This window comes from Garra rufa, chromosome 12 (genome assembly GCF_049309525.1).
Source record: "Garra rufa chromosome 12, GarRuf1.0, whole genome shotgun sequence".
NCBI classification, from domain to species: Eukaryota; Metazoa; Chordata; class Actinopteri; order Cypriniformes; family Cyprinidae; genus Garra; species Garra rufa.
Genome location: NC_133372.1, coordinates 39,531,370 through 39,553,990, shown reverse-complemented (window position 1 = coordinate 39,553,990; position 22,621 = coordinate 39,531,370). Strand labels below are relative to the sequence as shown.

Below are 22,621 nucleotides of genomic sequence, written 5' to 3'. Positions count from 1 at the left end.
TGGAAAATGAATGAATGGATGGATGGGTTTGCTTGGTAAAACAGTCAGCTGAGATATTGTTTGCTGTATGTTCATATGTCAACTGCTCCCGTTTAACAGCTGCTATCTATGTGATCAGACATGGCAGAACAAAGTCCAGCCAAAAAATTAAGGAATCAGGTCAAGGGTTTCCTTTGCAACGTGAGCCCCATAAAAGACAAATATTTTGATGCTGTTCTTCAACGTGAAGGTGAATATAGCAAAGTTGTGGTCTTCAAACCACAAGATCACATGCACTTCCACAATGCTGAAAAGACCAGGTAAGTCTTCTCTTTTCGTATTTGTCTAGAAGTTATAAAATGTTTTTTAGCTACATTTTAAATTACATATGACTAGAATTATTCAAACAGCCATCATGTTTATGTCTTTTGTCAAATTTATTATAAATGTGTGTCTAAACCATGAAATCTTTTGTGCAGGAGCCTAGTTACACTAAAGGATGTGGTTTTACAGCCTTCTACGGAGTCTAGCAAAAAAATAGATGTCTTCTATACTCACAGCTCCAAAATGTCATGCGATCGTAACCTTGGAGAAGCATTTAACAACAGCTTTTGTGCTGAACCACAAGCTGGGCAACTGTCTGAACTCCTTAACATGGATACAAAACCAAAGAGAGTAGGTCATTTCTAATAAAATTAGAAATAAATAAATAAAAAACAATCAAAATAAAATAGAATTAATATCTACAGGGTCCACTGGTCTAAAATAAAATAAAATAAAAATTCAATTCAATATCTACAGGGTCCACTGGTCTAAAATAAAATAAAATAAAATAAAATAAAATAAAATAAAATAAAATAAAATAAAATAAAATAAAATAAAATAAAATAAAATAAAATAAAATAAAATAAAATAAAATAAAATAAAATAAAATAAAATAAAATAAAAATTCAATATCTACAGGGTCCACTGGTCTAAAATAAAATAAAATAAAATAAAATAAAATAAAATATTGACAGGGTCCACTGGTCTGAAATCAAATCAAATAAATATCTACAGTAATAATACAGAAAATATCGACAGGATCCACTGCTCCAAAATAAAAAAAATAAAAATAAAAAAATAAAATAAAATAAAATAAAAATTCAATTCAATATCTACAGGGTCCACTGGTCTAAAATAAAATAAAATAAAATAAAATAAAATAAAATAAAATAAAATAAAATAAAATATTGACAGGGTCCACTGGTCTGAAATCAAATCAAATAAATATCTACAGTAATAATACAGAAAATATCGACAGGATCCACTGCTCCAAAATAAAATAAAATAAAATAAAATATCTACGGGGTCCACTGGTCTAGAATAAAAAAAAAAAAAAAATACCTAAAGTGTCACTAGGCTACTTCCTCTGATATCTTTTCCTATTTTCAGTGTTTATCACATGACAACAAAGTGGCTTTCTGCATGTTGGTTATATCATATTTTGATTTGGCAGACAAATTACATGAATAATAAGTACCAAACTGCTTTACTGATTATTTATAAAAATTATAAAAGATTATGTTAAACTATTAATAATTTTTTAATATGTATTTTTAATTTATTTATTTATATTCAGTATTTCTTGATAGTTATACCACCTAGATATTACAAGATACATACAATAAAATAAAAAATGAGATTTAGTAAAAAAAAAATGAGATCAATTAAGAGATTCAAGCCATTCTGCTCTTATTTTTAAAGCATTTATTCAACAACCAAGCCGGGTATCAAGTCACTGAGCCTTATGTATCTGTTTGTTTTCTGCATATTGCACAGGTGAGCATTAATGCAAAGATTATCCAGGAGATACACAAAGGACACAGTGTTGTATGGGATGGACAGTATCTTCCAAGAATAATATATACTGTAGCAGATATTACAGGCTGCATGAATCTAACAATCTGGTGTGAGCACAGCATTACTGTGGGTGAATGGTACAACATCACAAATGTCTCTGTGAGAGACTTCAAGGGCAAAACATCCCTATCAACTACTAAAGACACACAGATCATCAGCGTCCCATCTCAAGGTACAGCGGCTGCTGTTCAAGTGCCAACAGAAACTATTAAATGTGACATCATTGGTGCAAACATTAAAAATCTCTTCATATGTCCTTGTAAGCACAAACTGAAGAACGTGACACTGTCAAACCCAACGATATATTGTGTCTCATGCAAAACACATTATAAAAGCACTGCCATCATAATGCCATTTAGTGGCCACCTAGATCTTAAACCAGAAACAGGAAATGTTGTGAAGGCAAAGATTGAAGACGAGGCCATAAGGTCAGTGCTCACAGTCGATCCCAGTGCATCACAACAGGACATTATTAGGAGCTTCATTGCTCTGCCTCCCATGCAGATTACAATTCGTGAAAACGTCATTATAAAGATGGAAGATGTTCCTCAGAAGGCTGAAATCAAGTCTGAAGATGAGATTTCTAATAAAGTGGAACCCGTGGAAGAATCTACAGAGTTTTATTCACCCCCGGATCATGGCTTTCTGTTCAGTTCACAGTTCAGAAAAAGAAAATTTACTGACTGAACTTCCCATTACTGTACTATTCAGCATTAGGACAGTCTAACAAAGACAAAAGGATGTGTAGTACAAAAAGTAAAAAACAATGCCAATATTACAAAATATAACATTAAAAAGTGTAGAAATCAGTTTTTCTAAAGAAACACTGTCCTACAGTGACACCAGCAGGTAAAGTTATACAGTGGCAATGCACATCTCCCCTAAACCCATTGAGTTTTAACCAGTGTTAGGCATCATCATAAAAGTAACTAATTACCAGGAAAAGTAACTATTGTGTTACTTAAAAAAAAAGTTAAAATATGTCAAATAACTTGGAAGCCCCCAAATATTAAATATGTTAAATGAATAAAACATTGTACACTAATCTACACTATTTTAATGTTGCTGTGGGACAATGTGAGAGACACTTTCCAGAGGTTAAATATCACGTTATTAACCCGTGGACATGAAAAACATCCCACAGATAAGATTAAGGTAGCATTTGAAACTGCAAAGGCAAATGAATCTCCACAGACATATTGCAAAGGCTCTACTTAACAACAACTGAACAATGTGCTTTTGTAAAATAAAAAAATAAACAGGGTGCGCTCTCTGCCATCTGTCTCTGTCACCTAAATTCACAGACACACACTTTACAAGCTTGCAACTTGTAAATCACGTCGAAAACAAATATTCTCTGATAAATTAATCCGTATGATACCAACACGAGCTCCAGTTTTTCCCGTCTATACTCATCTTTAATGTAATCACGTCCACGAACTGCTCCGCTTTTAAAATCTTGCGCGGACATGTAGGTAAACACCCTCATCATTTCCGTAAACAAGAGAAAAAAGACAGAATTTACCTTAGTAGAAGAACGCAACACGATGCGATGCACAACTTCGCAGGTCGTATGGCTGAGAGAGAGCCTACTCGGATGAAAACCGCTCAGTAATCTCAATTATAGTAACGCCACATTTTATTGTCAGTAACGGTAACGGTGGTGTAACGATGAAACAGGAATTCGTTACTGAAACAAATAAAGCCGTTATTCCAATACTTTTTGCTCGGCTGTGATTGGTTCATGCGATAAGTCCCGCCTCTTGTGTTCGTACGCGTTCCGCTTTCAAAAATCAATCTGAATAGATAATAGAATGGCGTTCATTTAAAAAGTAAGTAAAAAATATAGCTGCAAGCAGCATTAAGGGGTAACACAACAAAGGCAAAATGAGGAAATCCATAACTTTTTGTCAGCATGGTCTGAAGATGATCCCTGCTGAAAAAAAACAGCATATGCTGGTTAGGTTTGTTTTGGTGCTGGGATGTTGGCTGGTCTCTTTAGCATAAACCAGCTAAAACCATCATCCCAACACCAAAACATACCTGCATAGGCCTACGCTGTTTTTTTCAGCAGGGATTCAAGCCAAATTTGGTGAAAATTCAACCAACGGGCTTCACTGAAACTTGAGGTCTTTTTAAAATGATTTAGCCCAGTTTTTTAATTTTGGTGGCTATTTGACTCGGCATGAGCCAATGATTCAGAGGGAAACATTTTTTTCCCTCTAAAATTATTAGCATAAACTTGAGTGAAACTTGTGTGGTGGCGCTAGAGTTTGAGTTAGAGACTTGAAATTTGCTATGGTGACATTTCAGACTCTCCTATATCCGTGCGCCAAATTTGTGACCCTGGACCACAAAACCAGACATAAGGTTAAATTTTACAAAACTGAGATATATGCATCATATGAAAGCTCAATAAATAAGCTTTCTATTGATGTATGGTTTGTTAGGATATGACAATATTTGGCCGAGATACATCTATTTGAAAATCTGGAATCTGATGGTGCAAAAAAATCTAAATTCTGAGAAAATCACCTTTAAAGTTGTCCAAATTAAGTTCTTAACAATGCACGTTACTAATCAAAAATTACATTTTGATAGGTTTACAGTAGGAATTTTACAAAAAATCTTAATGTAACATGATCTTTACTTAATTTCCTAATGATTTTTGACATAAAAGAAAAATCTATAATTTTGACCCATACAATGTATTTTTGGCTATTGCTACAAATATACCCCAGCGACTTAAGACTGGTTTTGTGGTCCAGGGTCACATTTCACAACTTTTGCACAAGCGGTTCTATGGGCTGCCATAGACATAAAAGCAGAAGATTGGTGCTTGGCCCCTAAAAACTCACACTTAAGATAGAAACATATCAAAATAAGACTTAAAATGGCTCAAAAACATGATCTGTGGGAGTTTTAAGTGAGTAATCAGCTTGGTGAAATGTAAAGTAAATCTCTGTGTCTGTCAGCAATATTTACCCAGCTCTGATGACTGATGATCGGAAAAATTCAGTAATTGTTAAAAAGTTAAAAAGAATAGCTGAACATAAGTTCACAAAATACATTGTTTAAACTCTTTATGCTTGATGAACTTGCAGGGAATTCATACTTGGCTTTAATAAACAGAATATAGATTACATCGTTAATTAGGGCTGGGCGGCAGGGGCGCCAGTTAGGACAATTCTAAGGGCCCACGCCTTTTAGGGGCCCCCAGAGATCTGCTTTTGTATGGTAGGGGGGGCCCAACCTCATATTTTGTCATAGGGCCCAAAATTGCGAGCGGCGCCCCTGCTGGGCGGTATGACGGTATATATCGTTACCGCGGAATGAAATGTGTACCGTAAAAAAATTTTTATTCCGTGTATACCGCAAAATGTAAATAAGTGGGTGTGGCCAACTCACGTGCAGCACGTGAGAGGCTGAGACTGGTCAAACCATTGAATGCAAGACTGAAGGATATCCTGGGAGGTTGTAAAAACATGGAAAAGGAGAAACGAACAGATGAGGAGGGCTCAAAAGAAAATCCTGTGCAGGAGGAGGAACTCGTCATTAAAAGAGGTGCAACATCTGTTGTGTGGACTTGATTCTGTTTTGCAAAATCTAACAAGCAGAAAAAGGTGATTTGCAAACTGTGTCATGCTAATGTACTCACTAGCAGCGGTAGTACAAGCAATCTGTTAAATATTCAAGCTTATTTATTATATAAAGCCCTTTTGTACATTTTCTGGAATAACTACCTATATAAAAAACTATATTGTGAAAGATATCGGTACCGTGAAATACATTTTTGGTCATACCGCCCAGCCCTATCGTTAATGTTAAACGTTTTTTTTTTCTTCTGATAGTGCAAGTAATGTTTATTTAATCAAGAAAATGTGCCTGGGACATGAACTTACATTTGATAAAAAAAAAAAAAAAAAAAATTATCTTTGAGAACTTGATTATTTCATATTTGGTGTGTTAGAAACCTTAGATTAATGGTCATTGGGAAAAATAAATGTATCAAGTATATTACTTTCAAATAATTTCTAATTAGTAATTACACAAAAGTCAGCTACTGTAATTATTACATGCCATAGAAATGGTTTCAATGTTAATTTTAGTTTAAGTATGTAAGTGAATTGGTGTTGAGAACTTGATTGTAACATTTTTTGTCTTTGCATTAAAATCTTCATGATAAATCTGTAGATTGTAATTTGAATTATTGCAGACATAACAGGGAAAAAAAGACTTTTTTCAACCATTTACTCGGAAAAGATTTGTCATTCACATTCCATATTCTTCATTTGCCACACTTACAAAATTGGCATCAAAGTGAATATCGTCAGCACACATTTAGTGTCAAAAACAATTACACTATCATTGTGATCGTATCGTCATTTACGTATGGAATGGAAATCAAATGATTGCATTTTAAACACTTTCTGATTGAAATAGGAAAAATGTTGAAGACCTTAGTACAGTATTTGCTGATAGTTATTACTCCAGCAGCATTCCCTATGGCAACTGTGAAGAGATTCACATGTACATTACAAACATTGAGATAACATTGTACTTTTATTTAAGTTCATAACTATGTGTATAATGTCAGCATTACTGAGTTGGGTCAGTACAGGAAGGTGTGTGTGTGTGTGTGTGTGTGTGTGTGTGTGTGTGTGTGTGTGTGTGTGTGTGTGTGTGTCTAATGGATGCAACTTTTGTGAAAGAACACGTACAAGGCGTGACTAATATTTAATTGTTTTGAAGATTAAGAACAGTTTGAAATCATCTTAGACAAGTCTCCTCCTCTTGCAGTCCCTCTCCATCTGGTCTCCAGAGGCGTTTTTGGCTGTGGCGGCACCCAATGGAGACACAGAGTTGAGCAAGGAGTCCTCAGACGCCTGGCCAAACAGAGCCATGAGCATGGCCACACCAAAACCAGTGGCTCGCTCCCCCTGTTCACAAGCCACACTGATGAATTAGGAACAGTTCTCTGAGAAATATGCATCATTTCAGTTTGTGCTCAGTCTATACTCACAGCATGGACTGGTGAAGCGATGTCCACATGAACCCAAACGCCTGGCCAATCAAAACCCAGATGAGAACCAATGAAGAGGCCAGCACAGGAGCTCTGCGCATTCTCACGGTCCTGCAGACACACAAAATATGAACCACTGTTAAGTCAAATGAAACTAAATTAATATTAAAGTTAATCTAAATTAAATATCGTCCTAGGTTGTGAAGAACTGAAAATTACAATTCTGACAGCAATAAAAAAAATTTATATATATATGAAAAATAAAATTAACAAACTAAAAAAGTAAAATAAAACAATAAGTAAAACTACATAAAATAAAAGGGTAAAATTAAAAAGTAAAAGAAAAAAAGAAAACTAAATAAAAAGAAAAAAAAAATGTATAAGAGATATTAAAATAAAACAAACTAAAAGTAAAACTCAAAATAAAAGGGTAAAATAAAGAAATATAAAAGAATAAGTAAAAAGAAAAAAGTAATAAAAATGTAAAATAAAAAGTATAAAAAATTAAAACAAACTAAAAATAAAAATCATAACATACAACAAAAAAATAAATCAGAAATAAAAATAAAAACAATCAGCAAGTAAAGCAGAAATAAAATTAAAGAATTAATAAAACAAAAAGTACCAAACAAGTAAACTAACAAAGTAAAAAAAAAATAAAAAGGTAAAAATAAAACAAAAAAGTAAAACAATTAAAAATAAAGTAAAGGAGTAAAAAATACAAGTAAAGCTGAAATAAATATAAAATTAAACAAAAATAAAGTAAAATAAAACAATAAGTAAAAAGAATACATAATAAAATAATTGTAAAATAAAAATAAAACAAAATAAAGCTAAAAAAAGAAAAATAAAACAAGTAAAAAGGGAAAAATACAAAATAAACATGTAAAATAAAAAGGTAAAAATTAATAAAATAAATAGAAAAAATAAAATAAATATTGCTGAAATAAAAAAAATTAAAGAATTAATAAAATTACAACAAAAACTAAAAACAAATATTAAATAAGAGGTAAAAAGTAAATCAAACAAATTAAAGTAAAATAAAGACAAATAGTAAAATAAAAAGATAAAGTTAAAATAAAACAAAACAATAAAATGTAAAGTAAAAACAATTAAAACTAAATAAAATAAAAAGGTAAAAAAATGAATAAAATAAATCAGAAAATAAACTAAAAAAACAAACAAGTAAAGCTGAAATAAAAATATGAAGATTAATAAAATAAAAAGTAGAATAAAAAAGTAAAAACTAATTTTAAATAAAAGGTAATAAATAATTAGCAAAGTAAACTAAATAAATAAAAGCTAAAAAAAAAAAAAAAAAAAAAAAAAAAAACCTTACATCTTAACGGTAAACAATTATTATGCACTATATTACAGTAACTTCCATCACTGTGATGAACATTTGTGCATGGGAGACAAAAAAAAAAAAAAAAAAAAAATCAAACAAACAAAAAAAGGGTACACTCTCTTCATCCCCTTTCACTCCAAAAGCATCTCTTCCCCATTTCCTCACCGCCACAGAGTTCTTCATGTCGGCCACAGCTGAGGTGAATTCACTGAAGTGAAGCTCAGGGCAGTAGACCAGAGGATGCGCCAGATCTCCGCTGCTGCGGCCCGCTCTCACACAAGCGGCTTCCCACTGCTCACTGTTGGTCATCACAGCAGCGTGATACTTCCCCGTGGAGATTCCCTGCAACCACAAACAGCATTAAAGCAAACAGAAAACACGAGAGACAGGATGCTTGAGTACTGTGGGACTTGATTTTATCGACTGGGAACTTGATTTAGAAATAATATTATTTAAAATAACATAATTCATTCCTGTAATGACAAAGCTGAATTTTCAGCATCATTATGCCGGTCTTCAGTGTCACATGATCCTTCAGAAATCATTCTAATGTGTGACCCTGTCACAGCCAACAATGCATTGTATGGTTCAAAATGATCAATTTTTCTTTTATGCCAAAAATCATTAGGATATTAAAGATCATGTTCCGTGAAGACATTTAGTTTCCTATTGTAAACATATTAAAACTTCATTTTTGATTAGTAATATGCATTACTAAGAGCTTCATTTGGACAACTTTAAAGGTGATTTTCTCAGTATTTAGATTTTTTTTTGCACCCTCAGATTTCAGATTGTCAAATAGTTGCATGACATCTCAGCCAAATATTGTCCTATCCTAACAAACCATACATCAATGGAAAGCTATTTACCCTGTTTTCAGATGATGTACACATCTCCATTTAAATATATGACCATTATGACTGGTTTTGTGGTCCAGTGTCACATATGCTGATTTGCTGCTCAAGAAACATCTCTTATTATCAAGGCTGAAAACAGTTGTGCATGTCTGATCAAAGGGATTTTTTTTTTGTCAGCACTAGTGACTAAAATGCATGACAAAAAAACAAAGAAGTGATTCAGCGGCCACTCTTCAAAAAAAGAGCTTCCATCACATGATTATGAACTGGTTTTTGCAAACATCCAAAGTGCAACAACTACAAAGCAGTTACGTGTTAGCTGACTATTAGAGAAGTGGTTTAACTTCTGGAAAATCTTCCTGATATCATGTGACACCCTGATTTCTCTTTTTACACTTGAAAGGAAATCTGTCCCAGAAATCCTGTCTCAAACACTTCATATCAATAGACAAGATCTTGTTCTCAGTCAAAACCTGTGAAGACTTGTACTCAAGAAATATAGAATGACTGCACTGAAATTAAATATAGAATTATAATCTTTTTTTTTTTTTTTACTTTTAAAAGGATTAGTTTACTTCCAGAACAAAAATGTACAGACAATGTACTCACCCCCTTGTCATCCTCTCCATATAGTGGACTTCTATGGTGCCCCAAGTTTAAACTTCCAAAACGCAGTTTAAACTCAGCTTCAAAGGGCTCTAAACGATCCCAGCTGAGGAAGAAGCGTCTTACCTAGTGAAATGATCGGTTATTTTCTTGCACACCGCAGAGCTAGACAAGACAAGCACTTGTGGTTAAAAAGTCTATAAACTGTAATTTTTTTTTAGAAAAGAACCAATCGTTTCGCTAGATAAGACCCTTCTTCCTCGGCTGGGATCACTTAGAGCCCTTTGAAGCTGCATTTAAACTGCATTTTGGAAGTTTAATCTTGCGGGCACCATAGAAGTCCACTATATGGAGGGAAATCCTGAAATGTTTTCCTCAAAATACTTTTATGACTGAAGAAAGAAAACCATGAACATCATGGATGACAAGGGGGTGAGTACATTATCTGTAGATTTTTGTTCTGGAAGTGAACTAATCCTTTAAGAAAAGCAAGCAAGTGCATTCTTAAGATCCTGACACAAACGCACCTGAGCGCCAGTCAGCGTGGCCATGTCCAGTATGATGTCCGCAGAAAGATCTTTGCTTGCATATACAACACCATCAGAGAGCACCAGCCTCCCTTCAGCATCCGTGTTGTTGATCTCCACTGTTCTGAGAAACAATGGAAACACACTTCTGTTCCAGGCAAACTGCAATATTGGATAGAATGGAGGATATTTTCATTGGCATGCCAAAACTTACTTTCCAGAGTAGAGAGTGTGAATATCATCTGGTCGAGTGGCTGTAGGTCCCACTGAGTTCTCAGCCAGGCAGAAAACTGCATGAAGATTGTCCTTAAAGCCCTGAGACAAGCAATACAAGTCAATATCAAGAGCTTCAAACATGCATTGAAAGTGACATACAGTATCATGATGTGGTCACATATCATATCTGACTTTTTCCATGTTTAAGTGCTATAATTGGGTTTCTGTACCCCGGAAATCCAGAGGTCTCGCGAGAGCACAATTTGAATTGTCTCTGCAAGACACTCTGGCATCGAGCAATGATGCACGTTACTGCATTACGTAAGCAGTTCTGGGAACCAATCAAATCGGTGTATCTGATGTAGGGCCAGAGGTGAGCTAAGCTGATGCCGACAGCGCTGCGACGTCCGGAATCATTTAGTAAACACTGAAAGATGGCTACAGATGAACACCAGTTGTTTGAAACGGCTTTGGCCGCTACAATGAACGAGTTAGACTTGGCTTTTCATATAAAAGAGGAACAGAAAACCACGCTCGAAGCGTTCCTTTGCAAAAAGGATGTTTTTGCTGTTTTGCCGACTGGATACGGCAAGAGTTTAATCTATCAGTTAGCTCCGCTGTGTGTGTATTGTTGTGATTGGTCGTGGCGTTATCCAGTTGCGTGCAGTGAGCGTTTCAAATGCATGCTTGGTGCTGCCCCTCGAGTTAGGCCCTTGTCATTGCTCGATGCCAGACCCTTAATCTTAATAGATTAGGGTCTGGATTTTTTCCCGGCTAGGGTTTCTGCTGAATCTACCAATCCAGAAAACATAAAAAAAAAAGGACAACCCAGTGATCCAGTAGTTTCTCTGGAAGCTTGTGAAAAAATGAGTTGCACAGATTTTGCTCCCCCATTGAGATAGCAAAGGGATCTTATTATATTATTACCATCCCTTAAAGGGATAGTTCACCCCTCTTAATGATATAAATACGGTTCAGTTTTTTTGCACAGACTGATCATTTTGTATGTTTTTTACTAAGATTTGAAGATTTGGTATCCATTGACTGCAATTATATGACTGGCAGACTGCAACGGTTTGAGTTAAAAATCTTGGTTTGTGTTCTACTGAAGAAACGAAGTCACCTTTGGACCTGGGGTAAGCAGATAAATCACATTTTCATTTTTGGGTGAACTATCCCTTTAATCTGCATGGTTCAATAATAATCAAAACCAAACAGATGTTTTTAGCAGGGTATCTGAGGTACCAGCTGTAAAAACAACTCTATTTTTGAAAAGGGTGCATAGAACAGCAGCTCATTTGCAATTGAAGAGCCATGCATGAAAACAGCGTGTTTCTGCTTCGACTCAAAATAGGCATTTTCGAAATTATATAATTAATGATATGTGGTGTATTTTAAAATGAAACACATTCTGGGGACACCTGAGACTTATGTGACCCTGGACCACAAAACCACTTATAAAGGTAAATATTTAGAAATTAAGATTTATACATCAATAAAAAGCTCTATTGATGTATGGTTAAGAATAGGACAATATTTGGTCAAGATACAACAATTTGATAATCTGAAATCTCATTAAAAAAAATGAAAATATTGAGAAAATTGCCTTTAAAGTTGTCCAAATGAAGTTCTAAGCAATACATATTACTAATCAAAAACTTTTGATGCATTTATGGTAGGAAATTTACAAAATATTGTCATGGAACATAATCTTTACTTAATATCCTAAAGATTTTAGGAATTAAAGATTTTGGGATATTTGTGGCTATTGCTACAAATATACCCGTGCTACTTATGACTGGTTTCGTGGTCCAGGGTCACATATTACAGCTTATAAAAAAACAAAAAACAAACAAACACGTGCATAATAGGTCTCCTTTAAGGTTACACCTCGTATTAACATCCGTTTCGTGCAATGCGACAATAATTACAGATGTAAACAGGTTACTGAATGTATGCTTCTCGCCAATACCACATTTAGTTGCTCAAAACAATTACCTAGAAAAATCAGAAATGCTAAAAACAAACTACAGCTTAAATGTTTTGGGGTCTGTAAGATTTTTTAAAGGGCTTAATACTTATTCAGTAATAATGCATTTAATTAAGCAAAAGTGACAGTAAAGATATTTATAGCGTTACAAAAGATTTACATTTTAAATAAATGCTGCCGTTCTTAAATTTCTATTCATCAAACAATCTTTAAACAATATTTACCATGGTTTCCACAAACATATTAAGCAGCACAACTGTTTCAACATTGATATAATAAGCAAATCTCCATATTAGAATGATTTCTGTAATGATGCTGAAAATTCAGCTTTGCATCACAGGAATGAGTTACATTCTAAAATATATAACAGAAAGGTTTTTTTTATTCAAAAACAAAACCTTAGCAACCCCAAACTTTTCAAATGCTAGTGCATACATATCTTCACTAAACACTTTTGGTTTACTGATGTCACACACAATTAAATGTGTGCAGTCATGAAATGAGACACTCTCCCTTAAACAAAATATTATATGGTGACTGTGGATGCATATTAATACCAAGTGTAAAGTGCAAGCTGTCTTGGCTGCCCACTTGTGATCAGACCACCCGAGACTGGGGTTAAGACCTTTAATGTAGATAAGTTTAGCAACCAGTGATCTGCTAGCTATCGAAATAATCAGTACCTGTTTAACAGTAGCTTTAAAAGCTCCTAAAATGGCTGCGGCTCCTCCACAGTCTCTCTTCATTCCTGGCATTGTGGTCTGTAAAGGGGAGAAAAATAAATTGTACAAACAATAAATAATCTTAAATCCAGATACAGTCAGTGTTTAACAGTGAACTCTGTCATTTCTGTGCCTCTAGTGGCACCAAAAAGCATTGCAAAATGTGTCTTTGATCTTACAAACAGTCTACTCTGATGTCATTTTTTGTGGAAATTAACCAAAAAGTTTCTCTTTCTGCACCTTTAGTGCATACGGCAGAAAGTGAGGTGCAGTATTTACTTTGCCCTTAATGCTGAGACCGCCGGTGTCGTAGACGATGCCTTTGCCCACCCAGGCGATGGTCTGTGTGGCTCCTGAGGGAGTGTGGCTCAGCACAGCCAATGCAGGAGGATGCTGTGCAGCTTTACCCACTCCATAAATGCCTAAAGAAAGTGATTTTGCACACATGAACATATGCACAGGGGTAACAGTTGCTGTAAAACGAAATGTGTTTGAGCTTGAAATGACGTGCATGATTTTTCTTTACGTGCCAGAAAAGCTTAATCTGGAAGAAGCAGCACTAAGTCAGCAGTTTTAAAATAAGGCATCCATTCACTCATCTTGTGATGAGAATGCAAGCTCATCTTTTTCATCACAGATCAGAGAATGTTGCAATCTGGGTACTTTTTAGAGAAGAAACTCAAGATTACCTCCAAAGTTCTTTTGTTTCAGTTCTTCTCCTCGAATTATATGTGGAGTGATGCCCAGTTCATTCCCTACTGCCTTGATTTCCTGCAGAAGATCGTATTATGCATCATGAGAGGAAAAGCAATTTCAGCATGCATCTCTCACATTAGAGTTAAATAAATAAAAAAATAATAACTGAAATAACTATAAATACTAGATTAAAAACTTAAATGAAAATCAAAAAGGAAAACATTTTGCTTCTTGTTTTAAGCATAAAAACTGAAAAACTGAAATTTGTTGAGCTTTTCCAGACTAAAAAGTTCACATTTGCATCTCACATAAATACATCTTGATTTAAGATATTTGTATTGAAATATACTGTGGAAGATATATGCCATAATGTCATGAATTTAAGACTTGAGATCTGATCTCATCATCATCCAGTCTGTCTGAATGACATGAAGAACCTGAGACAGACTAAATGCAGAAGAACTCTGGCAATGAATTCAAGATGCTTCAAGAAGCCTACCTGCAAAGCTACAGTACTGTTAAATGTTTTAGGCACTTGTGTCAAAATGCTGTAAAATGAGGATTCTGTCAAAAATAATGTCCTAAATAGATTTTTCCTTATCAATTAACTTCTATTAACTAAATTAAATCAAAATTAGGTATGATCATCCTTTGCGTTTAAAGCAGCTTTTGTCCTAGGTACACTTATGCATAGTTTTTTCAAGTAGCTTTGAAGGAAGGATTCTTGAAGCAGCCGTGACGTTGCCACAGTTCTTCTGGATTTAGTCTGTCTCAGTTTGTTCTGTTTCTTCATGTCATTCCAGACAGACTGGATGATGATGAGATCTGATCTCTGTGTGGAGCACTGGCTGTTGTCAGAGTCCTTGTGCAAACAAAAATCTCACTAGATTACAATTAAAGACAAAATGAATGTTTGGAAATGTAAACTGATATTTCCCAATGACACACCAAACTATCTTTTATCTGGTGAAAATACTAGTGTCCTAATAATTTTGGCCACCACTGTACACTGTCAGTTAGGTTTCAGCGTGTTATAGTACAAAATCAATCGACTGATCTAGATACACGTACTGGTGTTCCTCAGGGATCTATTCTAGATGCATTGTTCTTTGCTTTACATATAATTGATCTTAATTTTGCATGCCCTGGCAGTAATATACAAATGTATATGGATGATATTGTAATCTATTTATGTGGTAATAGTTTCAAACATGCTGCAAATAAACTAAATGTATGAAAATGTATGTTTGCATCTCTCTAAGTAAAACAGTATCAGTAAAAAGCTAGGATGTTTGTGTGTCAGGGGTGAGGCTGCAGGTAATTTCTCAGGCTTTTAAAGCTTTAAACATTTAAAGCTCCGGCTAAACAGGTTTGTAAGCAGGTTAAATTCAATTTCTAAAATTTTAGGTTTACTAGAGATTATGTGTCATTAGAAGCATCTTAGATGTCCAAGCATTTAATGGGTATTTCTCAAACGACTTAGTTTAACAACCAGGGGCTGGTTGCATGAAAGGCTTTGACTAGTCTTGCAAGTAAGCCATCTAATCTTTTTCTTTAAAACTGGTCATTTTTTAAAAACTGGTTATATAAAAGCATAAATTAGTCTTAGTTGAATACAAAAAATAAGACTGATTACCCCTTGGCTACTGGTAGTTGGTCAGACTAGTTCTTAAGACAGTCTTAATGTAGAGGCCAAGTTTATGCAACTGGTCTCTGGTCTCAGACGAATTTGGTGACTCTAAAACCATTACAAACACACAGCTAAAGTTCTTGATAAGACACTGGTACACTTCCATCACTGTTCAATATTAAAAAATGTAATCTGCTGAGTCTGGAAAATATGTGACCCTGGACCACAATACCAGTCATAAGGATATTTTTTAAACTGAGCTAAACAAATAAGCTTTCAATTGATGTATGGTTTGTTAGGATAGGACAATATTTGGCCAAGATATAACTACTTGAACATCTGGAATCTGAGGGGGCAAAAAAATCGAAGTATTAAGAAATTCGCCTTTAAAAATGTCCAAATGAAGTTCTTAGCATGCATATTACTAATCAAAAATTAAGTTTTGAAATTTACAAATATAGTGTAAAATATGTGTTTCACAGAAACTGTGAGTAGAAACGCTTGCCTCCAGGAAGTCATCAGTATTCATTTCGCTGCATGGAGTGTCCACGATTCGAGCGGCCAGACGAATTCCATCCGCTGCATTGGCAAGACACTGGAAACAACCACTTGCACATTCAAATGGATGCAATACAATAATGCATAATCATAAATGAACTAATAAACAACTTAATCTGTGGCTCAGAGAAGTAGCTCTGAACACATCATTGCTTTACCTCCAGTGTGGAGACCTCCAGCGGGCCGTTGTCCTGACCTACAGTCACAAACTCCACAGTGACATGCTTCTTCTCTGTCCTGCGAGAAGATGCTGAACGGCGAGTGAAGAGCGGGAAAGCTCGGGCAATGGCACAGGCTGACGCAAACACATCAGAGCGCTCACACACCATCTGAAAAAACAGATTCATTTTATTTACTTTAAAGCAGAAATTTACAGTTTAAAAAAAAATGTATCTAACAAAATTAAATATTACTTATTTTATATATATATATTTTTTTTTGATTAATTATAAACATACTACAAAGGTTTGGATAATTAAATTTTTTTAAGTCTCTCACTATAAAAAAAAAAATGTAATATCATGAAATATTATTAATTTAAATGGCTATTTTAATATCTTTTAAAACTGAATATTTTTTTCCATTTGATGGCAATGCTAAATTTTCAGCAGCCAGTCTCAAGTGTTCTTTAGAAATCATTTAAACATGGATGCAGTTGTATCGCGATAGCAAAACTGTATCCGTATTATTATTATTGTCACATAATGATATAAAACACTAGTTGTTCCATGTAAAACGTTTTTAAATTATATCTAAACTTCTTCATAAAAGATCTTTAAAGTTGTATTTTGGGCCATTATGCTTTGGCACAGCATCTGTCAAATAAACTAAAACCGAAGGCACAATATGGCTTGATTTCTTCATCAAGTCAGTTTTCGCTGGGCGTTTCAAAGCAGGGCGTGCACTTTGTTCAGGCGATCAGCTCATAATTCGGTGTTTTCCATGCCTCAGTTCACAGTAAATGCATGTGCTGTGAGTTTAATACACGTTTGGGAACGCAATGGCCACCAGTTATGCTTTATTTTTGCGGCAGATGATTACAGCATTTCACTAGATTTGTAGTGAGCTTGGAGTTTTCCATCAAAATAAATGCTCTACTGCCATTGTTGTCAAAATAAAAACTTAAAAGAACAGTATGAATTGAGGACAACTAAATTTAGGTTTAAATGGGTAACATCACTGCGGTGCAAATTCAAAATATCCCTTTGAAGTGTAGAAATTAGGAAAGAAGTATTTTAATTTCCCTACTGTAGTGTAAAGCCAAAATAATATACAATATAATATAATATGGCTATCACTTTTTTTGTTTTTATTATTATTATTATTATATTCTAATTTGTTTGTGTTCCTAAAACACCAGTGTGGATGTAATTTAGACTGAGATAGTATTCCACATATAAAAAAAGAGGGTTCACTCCCCTTTAAAGTTCAGGTACAAGTCAATTCACTGAAAATTTTTTTCCTGACTTATGTTTTATAGGATTAGTTCACTTTTAGAACAAAAATTTACAGGCAATGTACTCACCCCCTTGTCATTCAAGATCTTCATGTCTTTCTTCAGTCATAAAGAAATTATGTTTTTTGAGGAAAACATTTCAGGATTTCTCTCCATATAATGAACTTCTATGGTGCCCCCGAGTTTGAACTTCCAAAATGCAGCTTCAAATGGCTCTAAATGATCCCAGCTGAGGAAGAAAGGTCTTATCTAGCAAAACCATCTGTTATTTTCTAAAAACATTTACAATTTATACTCTTTTTAATCTCTACACAGAGCTAGACAAGATGAGCATTTGAGGTTAAAAAGTATATGAATTATAATTTTTTTTTTTAGAAAATAACCGATCGTTTTGCTAGATAAGACCCTTCTTTCCACAGCTGAGATCGTTTAGAGCCCTTTGAAGCTGCATTTTGGAAGTTCAAACTCGGGGGCACCATAGAAGTTCATTATATGGAGAGAAATCCTGAAATGTTTTACACAAAAAACAATTTCCTTACAACTGAAGAAAGAAAGACATGAACATCGTGGATGACAAGGAGGTGAGTACATTATCTGTAAATTTTTGTTCTGAAAGTGAACTACTCCTTTAAGAACTTTCAAAGTGCATTAGATAGAATAATTTATTTTTAAAATGTACAATATTTTTAAATATCACACTAATATCATCCTGTGGACTTCATATTGTGGCATTATTGTATTGTGAGAATTTGATATCGTTACATCCCCACATTATATGAATTACAGTTCTAAATCTGTCTTAAAAAATGCTCCTGATTAGGGCTGGGCGATTAATCTAAAAATAATCGAAATCGACATTCAGAACCTATAATCGATCAAATGTTTCCAGGTCGATTATTTCGATTACTTTCCCTTTAAAAACAGTACCGCGTGTGGAGTCACGTGACCCCGCTCCGTTACATTACGTTATTCCGCCGACATGTCCATGGAGAGCTTAAAAAATTTACAGGATATACAAGAGTAATTTTGTTTAGAAGACAGTGCTTATTTTCTACTTTGAAAGTGCATTTTCGGTTTTCGGCCGAAAGACATTTATCACCGAAACAACACGGCCGAAACAGTATGTTGACACAAACAGAAACCGCAGCCTGCACGTGCTTGTCTGAAGCAACACGTCTGCGGTGTGGACGTATGGAAAGACCCACGGATAGCGATTTGCAAAACTTGTTTTGCCGAAATTTCCAGAGGGGTTGTGTCTGCAGTCGTGCGTGCAGTGATAAGAGCAGAGATCGAGACAGATGTAGCTTTCAGTGAGTGAAAAACATTAGCTTTACGTTGGTGTTACGTCACAATATTTTAAAGATATGTCTTTTCATACTGTATTTTTATTAATATTTATGTTTTAAACCATGGAGGTGAGCCAATGGATATCACACAAGCAACGTGAAAACTGCGCAATGTTAAAATGAAAGTGAAAACTGATTTTCAGCATCTGACGTGCATTCTCTCAGAGACAATGAGAGACGATTATACTTCATATGCTGATATTAATTTAGTCCCCTAATATTTTCCTTGTGCCCTGAATATGGTGGGAAACGTATAAAAAGAAACGTATATTGTGCAAGGTTTGTTTCAGAAAATCGGTTCTTGAAATAAAGCTCTTAATTTTAATTGAAAACTGCAGTGTTATTAGGGGTTATAAAAGTCATAATTATGATTTCAGGTGGTCTTAAATGTGGGGACTGAAAGACAAGAAATGATGAAACTTCAAAAGGCTATCCATTGAATAAATCTGAGCGCTGCACGTTTCAAAGTCATTTGTTGCGCTGCTTTGTATACCAGTCTGACAGCGCCTCCTGCTGGAAGAGAAACGCGTAGTCTTGTAAATGTGAATTTTTTTACAGCCAATGATGTGATGGATCCAGAAGATAATGTTATAAAAATTTAAACAATTTAAACAAAGGCAGTAAAATATATGTATATGATATATGTATATGTCAAGTAATAAAATACTTGATTGATAATAATTGTTTAAATTAATATAATTGATTTATTCTGTGAAACTTTAATATTAATGTATGCAATTGCAATGCCTTGAGTCTAGTAAGATTAGTACACAGTCATAGCCATAAATGGAATGGTACTAATAATTGGCATAATTCTTTCGGTGTTTTGGTTTTCGGCCTTGGTTTCCTCTTTTTCGGTTTCGGCCAAGAATTTTAATTTTGGTGCATCCCTACTTGTCAGTGAACTATGAGGGCAAAAAAATAAATATTATATAAATATAATTTTATTAATAAATAAAATAATCGTTCATTAATTGTAATCGAGTTAAAATGTTCAATTAATCGAGATTTTGATTTTAGGCCAAATCGCCCAGCCCTACTCCTGATGGATATTGTTTTAAAAATGATAAACTGAACAATGAATGAAAGTGTTCCTGTATTTATACAGTAGACATTCACATATTGTATGCATCACTTGGATATTATGAGCAGAAGAAAAGGGAAATGAAGACTAACTAATGCATATCTGTCTATTTGAATAAAATCATAACTCTAAGCATATTAATAACGGCGTAAAACCACACTGACCACAATGCAGCGGTTGTTGCCGGCTGGTAGGCAGGTTCGGACAAGGCGGGTGAGGAAGTGTGCAGATGATGGGCTGTTGTGACGACTGACTCGTGAAGGAAGGGCCGCCACAGCTGCCAGACTCAAATACAGCGGGCAACTATCCGTAGGGTTGGGATTCAGAGAAGCCAACGCAGCCTGCCATATCTGAAAGAGGCACACATAAACAGAAATATGCAGTGAAAAACATAGTACCATGCTCTATTTGCTAGTGTAACTTTACCTGAAACATAATCATCAGTATGGAGAAAAAATACATCATGCAGACCACACATGGTCAGTAATAGTAGGAAAGCTAATCATGTCTATCAAGGAATGATAAATGTTCGCTTGCCTCAGATTTAACAAAGTGTTTCCTCTGAACTAATCAACATGTGGCTGACAAAGGACTGCTATGACAGTAATGATAACAGATGTATGTAGCTCTCCAAAATGATATAAATAAGGTAACGTTACTGCAACGGAAACATGTCTAAATGGTACTTTTTGTTTGTGAAAAGACATTATGACTATGAAAACTGAAAATATTTAACATTCAGTCAATAACAACACTAACTCATCTAGTCAAACTGATTTTGTTATCTTGACATTTCCATCAGCAAGTGCAGATTAGCGGTGTGTTACACAACAGTCAGAAGCAGCAGATTTCTCTCTAACTTTAGCCGGTTAGCTAACGTCCCTATGTGTTTACAAGTTGAGTGACTTTTTATTTAACATTACGTACCTCTTTGGTGACCACCGACTGCAGTTTTCCTTTCACATGGGTCCAGTTGATCTGTTGCAAATTGGCGAGCTGGCCGACGATGAGCACCGGGCGGCTCTGGGGCTCTGAGTCTCCGGCTGAAGCCTTGAACTCGAGCACTACGTTCGCCATCTTCCGCCCGAATGAGACTCTCTTCAGAAGGAAGATGCACTTTGACCTTCCGCTTCTCCTGCCCGTCTCGCGAGCCCTCGTGATGACCGCGTCATTTAATTATATATCTCATTAAAACTAGATATTAGAGAGTGCTTATAAAACGGCAAAGCGTATTACTGTACGAAGTATCTTGGAGTACCAATGGTGTATGAACATGGTAATCATGTTTTATCAAGATGCATAACCACCATTAACCCTGTAAAACCTGACCTACGACAATAAACAAGGTTTAAAAAATCACATCTAGACAAAATATACGGAGGAGTTGGAGACATTTAGATTTTTTTTCCCCCCACAAATTTTGTATGTATGCAAATTTTTATAATTTTCAAGGTACACATTTTTAGTAATTGTGCAGTTAAAGGAGTAGTTCACTTTCAGAACAAAAATTTACAGATAATGTACTCACCCGCTTGACATCCAAGATGTTCATGTCTTTCTTCCTTCAGTTGTAAGGAAATTATGTATTTTGAGGAAAACATTTCAGGATTTCTCTCCAAACAATGGACTTCTATGGTGCCCCCGAGTTTGAACTTCCAAAATGCAGTTGAAAATGGCTCTAAACGATCCCAGCTGAGGAAAGAAGGGTCTTATCTAGCAAAACAATCTATTTTCTAATCTTATTTTCTAAAAAATTACAATTTATATACTTTTTAACCTCATATGCTCATCTTGTCTAGCTCTGTGTGTTCTCTGTGTAGAAATTAAAAAGTATATAAATTGTAAATGTTTTTAGAAAATAGCCAATCGTTTTGCTACATAAGATCCTTCTTCCTTGGCTGGAATCATTTAGAGCCCTTTGAAGCTGCATTTAAACTGCATTTTGGAAGTTCAAACTCAGGGGAACCACAGAAGTCCATTATATGGAGAGAAATCCTGAAATGTTTTCCTCAAAAAACAAATTTTCTTTACGACTGAAGAAAGAAAGACATGAACATCTTGGATGACAAGGGGGTGAGTACATTATGTGTAAATTTTTGTTCTGAAAGTGGACTACTCCTTTAATTCTCATATTGTGTTTTCAGAATGTTTTGGAATATTTGTCCTCTCATCTCTGCTAAGATCTACTTTGTAAATATATATTTTTTGCCGTTTTATTAAAACAGTTTCAGTCGTGACTGAACATTTGCGGTCATAAATGAACTATACATATACTTTCGGTAGTGACATGAAAATGCGGGACACATTTACAAAGTTTTATAATTTACAAAGAAAATAGAAAATAAACTTCACATTATTACAAAATCAAAAATATATATTTTTAAAAACAATGAAATAAAATGCGAAATTTATTTCAATACTTTCAAAAGTTGAAATTTAGGGCTTAGGGTTCAGGACACCCACCTCCCAACTGAAAGTACCAAATAAATGATGGTTTAATATACATTAAGCTTATTGATATATTAAATATTATTGTTGGTTTCAATAGATAATAGAAGGATCTTAGTAAACATCTAAGATTTGAATACTTAAATGCTTTGTAAATGTGTTTGTTGTTTGTGGGACAAAACAGTCTTAAGCCGCTGGGGTATATTTGTAGCAATAGCCAAAAATACATTGTA

General features: G+C 34.6%; 2 protein-coding genes across 2 annotated transcripts; one reads left to right on the top strand and one right to left on the bottom strand.

The window, feature by feature from the left end:
* LOC141346593 (uncharacterized) lies at positions 1-6,068 on the top strand. The gene is made up of 3 exons (XM_073851516.1): positions 1-299; positions 459-654; positions 1,801-6,068. The coding sequence occupies exons 1-3, from the start codon at positions 121-123 to the stop codon at positions 2,566-2,568; spliced, it is 1,143 nt and encodes a 380-aa protein (XP_073707617.1). The 5' UTR covers positions 1-120; the 3' UTR covers positions 2,569-6,068.
* Positions 6,069-6,115: 47 nt separating this feature from the next.
* On the bottom strand, positions 6,116-21,029 carry npepl1 (aminopeptidase like 1). The gene is made up of 12 exons (XM_073851515.1): positions 20,868-21,029; positions 20,105-20,290; positions 16,213-16,383; positions 16,002-16,091; positions 13,860-13,941; positions 13,450-13,592; positions 13,132-13,209; positions 10,457-10,557; positions 10,243-10,366; positions 8,418-8,594; positions 6,905-7,015; positions 6,116-6,821 (listed from the first exon to the last, which is right to left on the bottom strand). Exons 1-12 carry the CDS (start codon positions 21,015-21,017, stop codon positions 6,657-6,659), a joined length of 1,578 nt encoding a protein of 525 aa, XP_073707616.1. The 5' UTR covers positions 21,018-21,029; the 3' UTR covers positions 6,116-6,656.
* Positions 21,030-22,621: the final 1,592 nt, after the last annotated feature.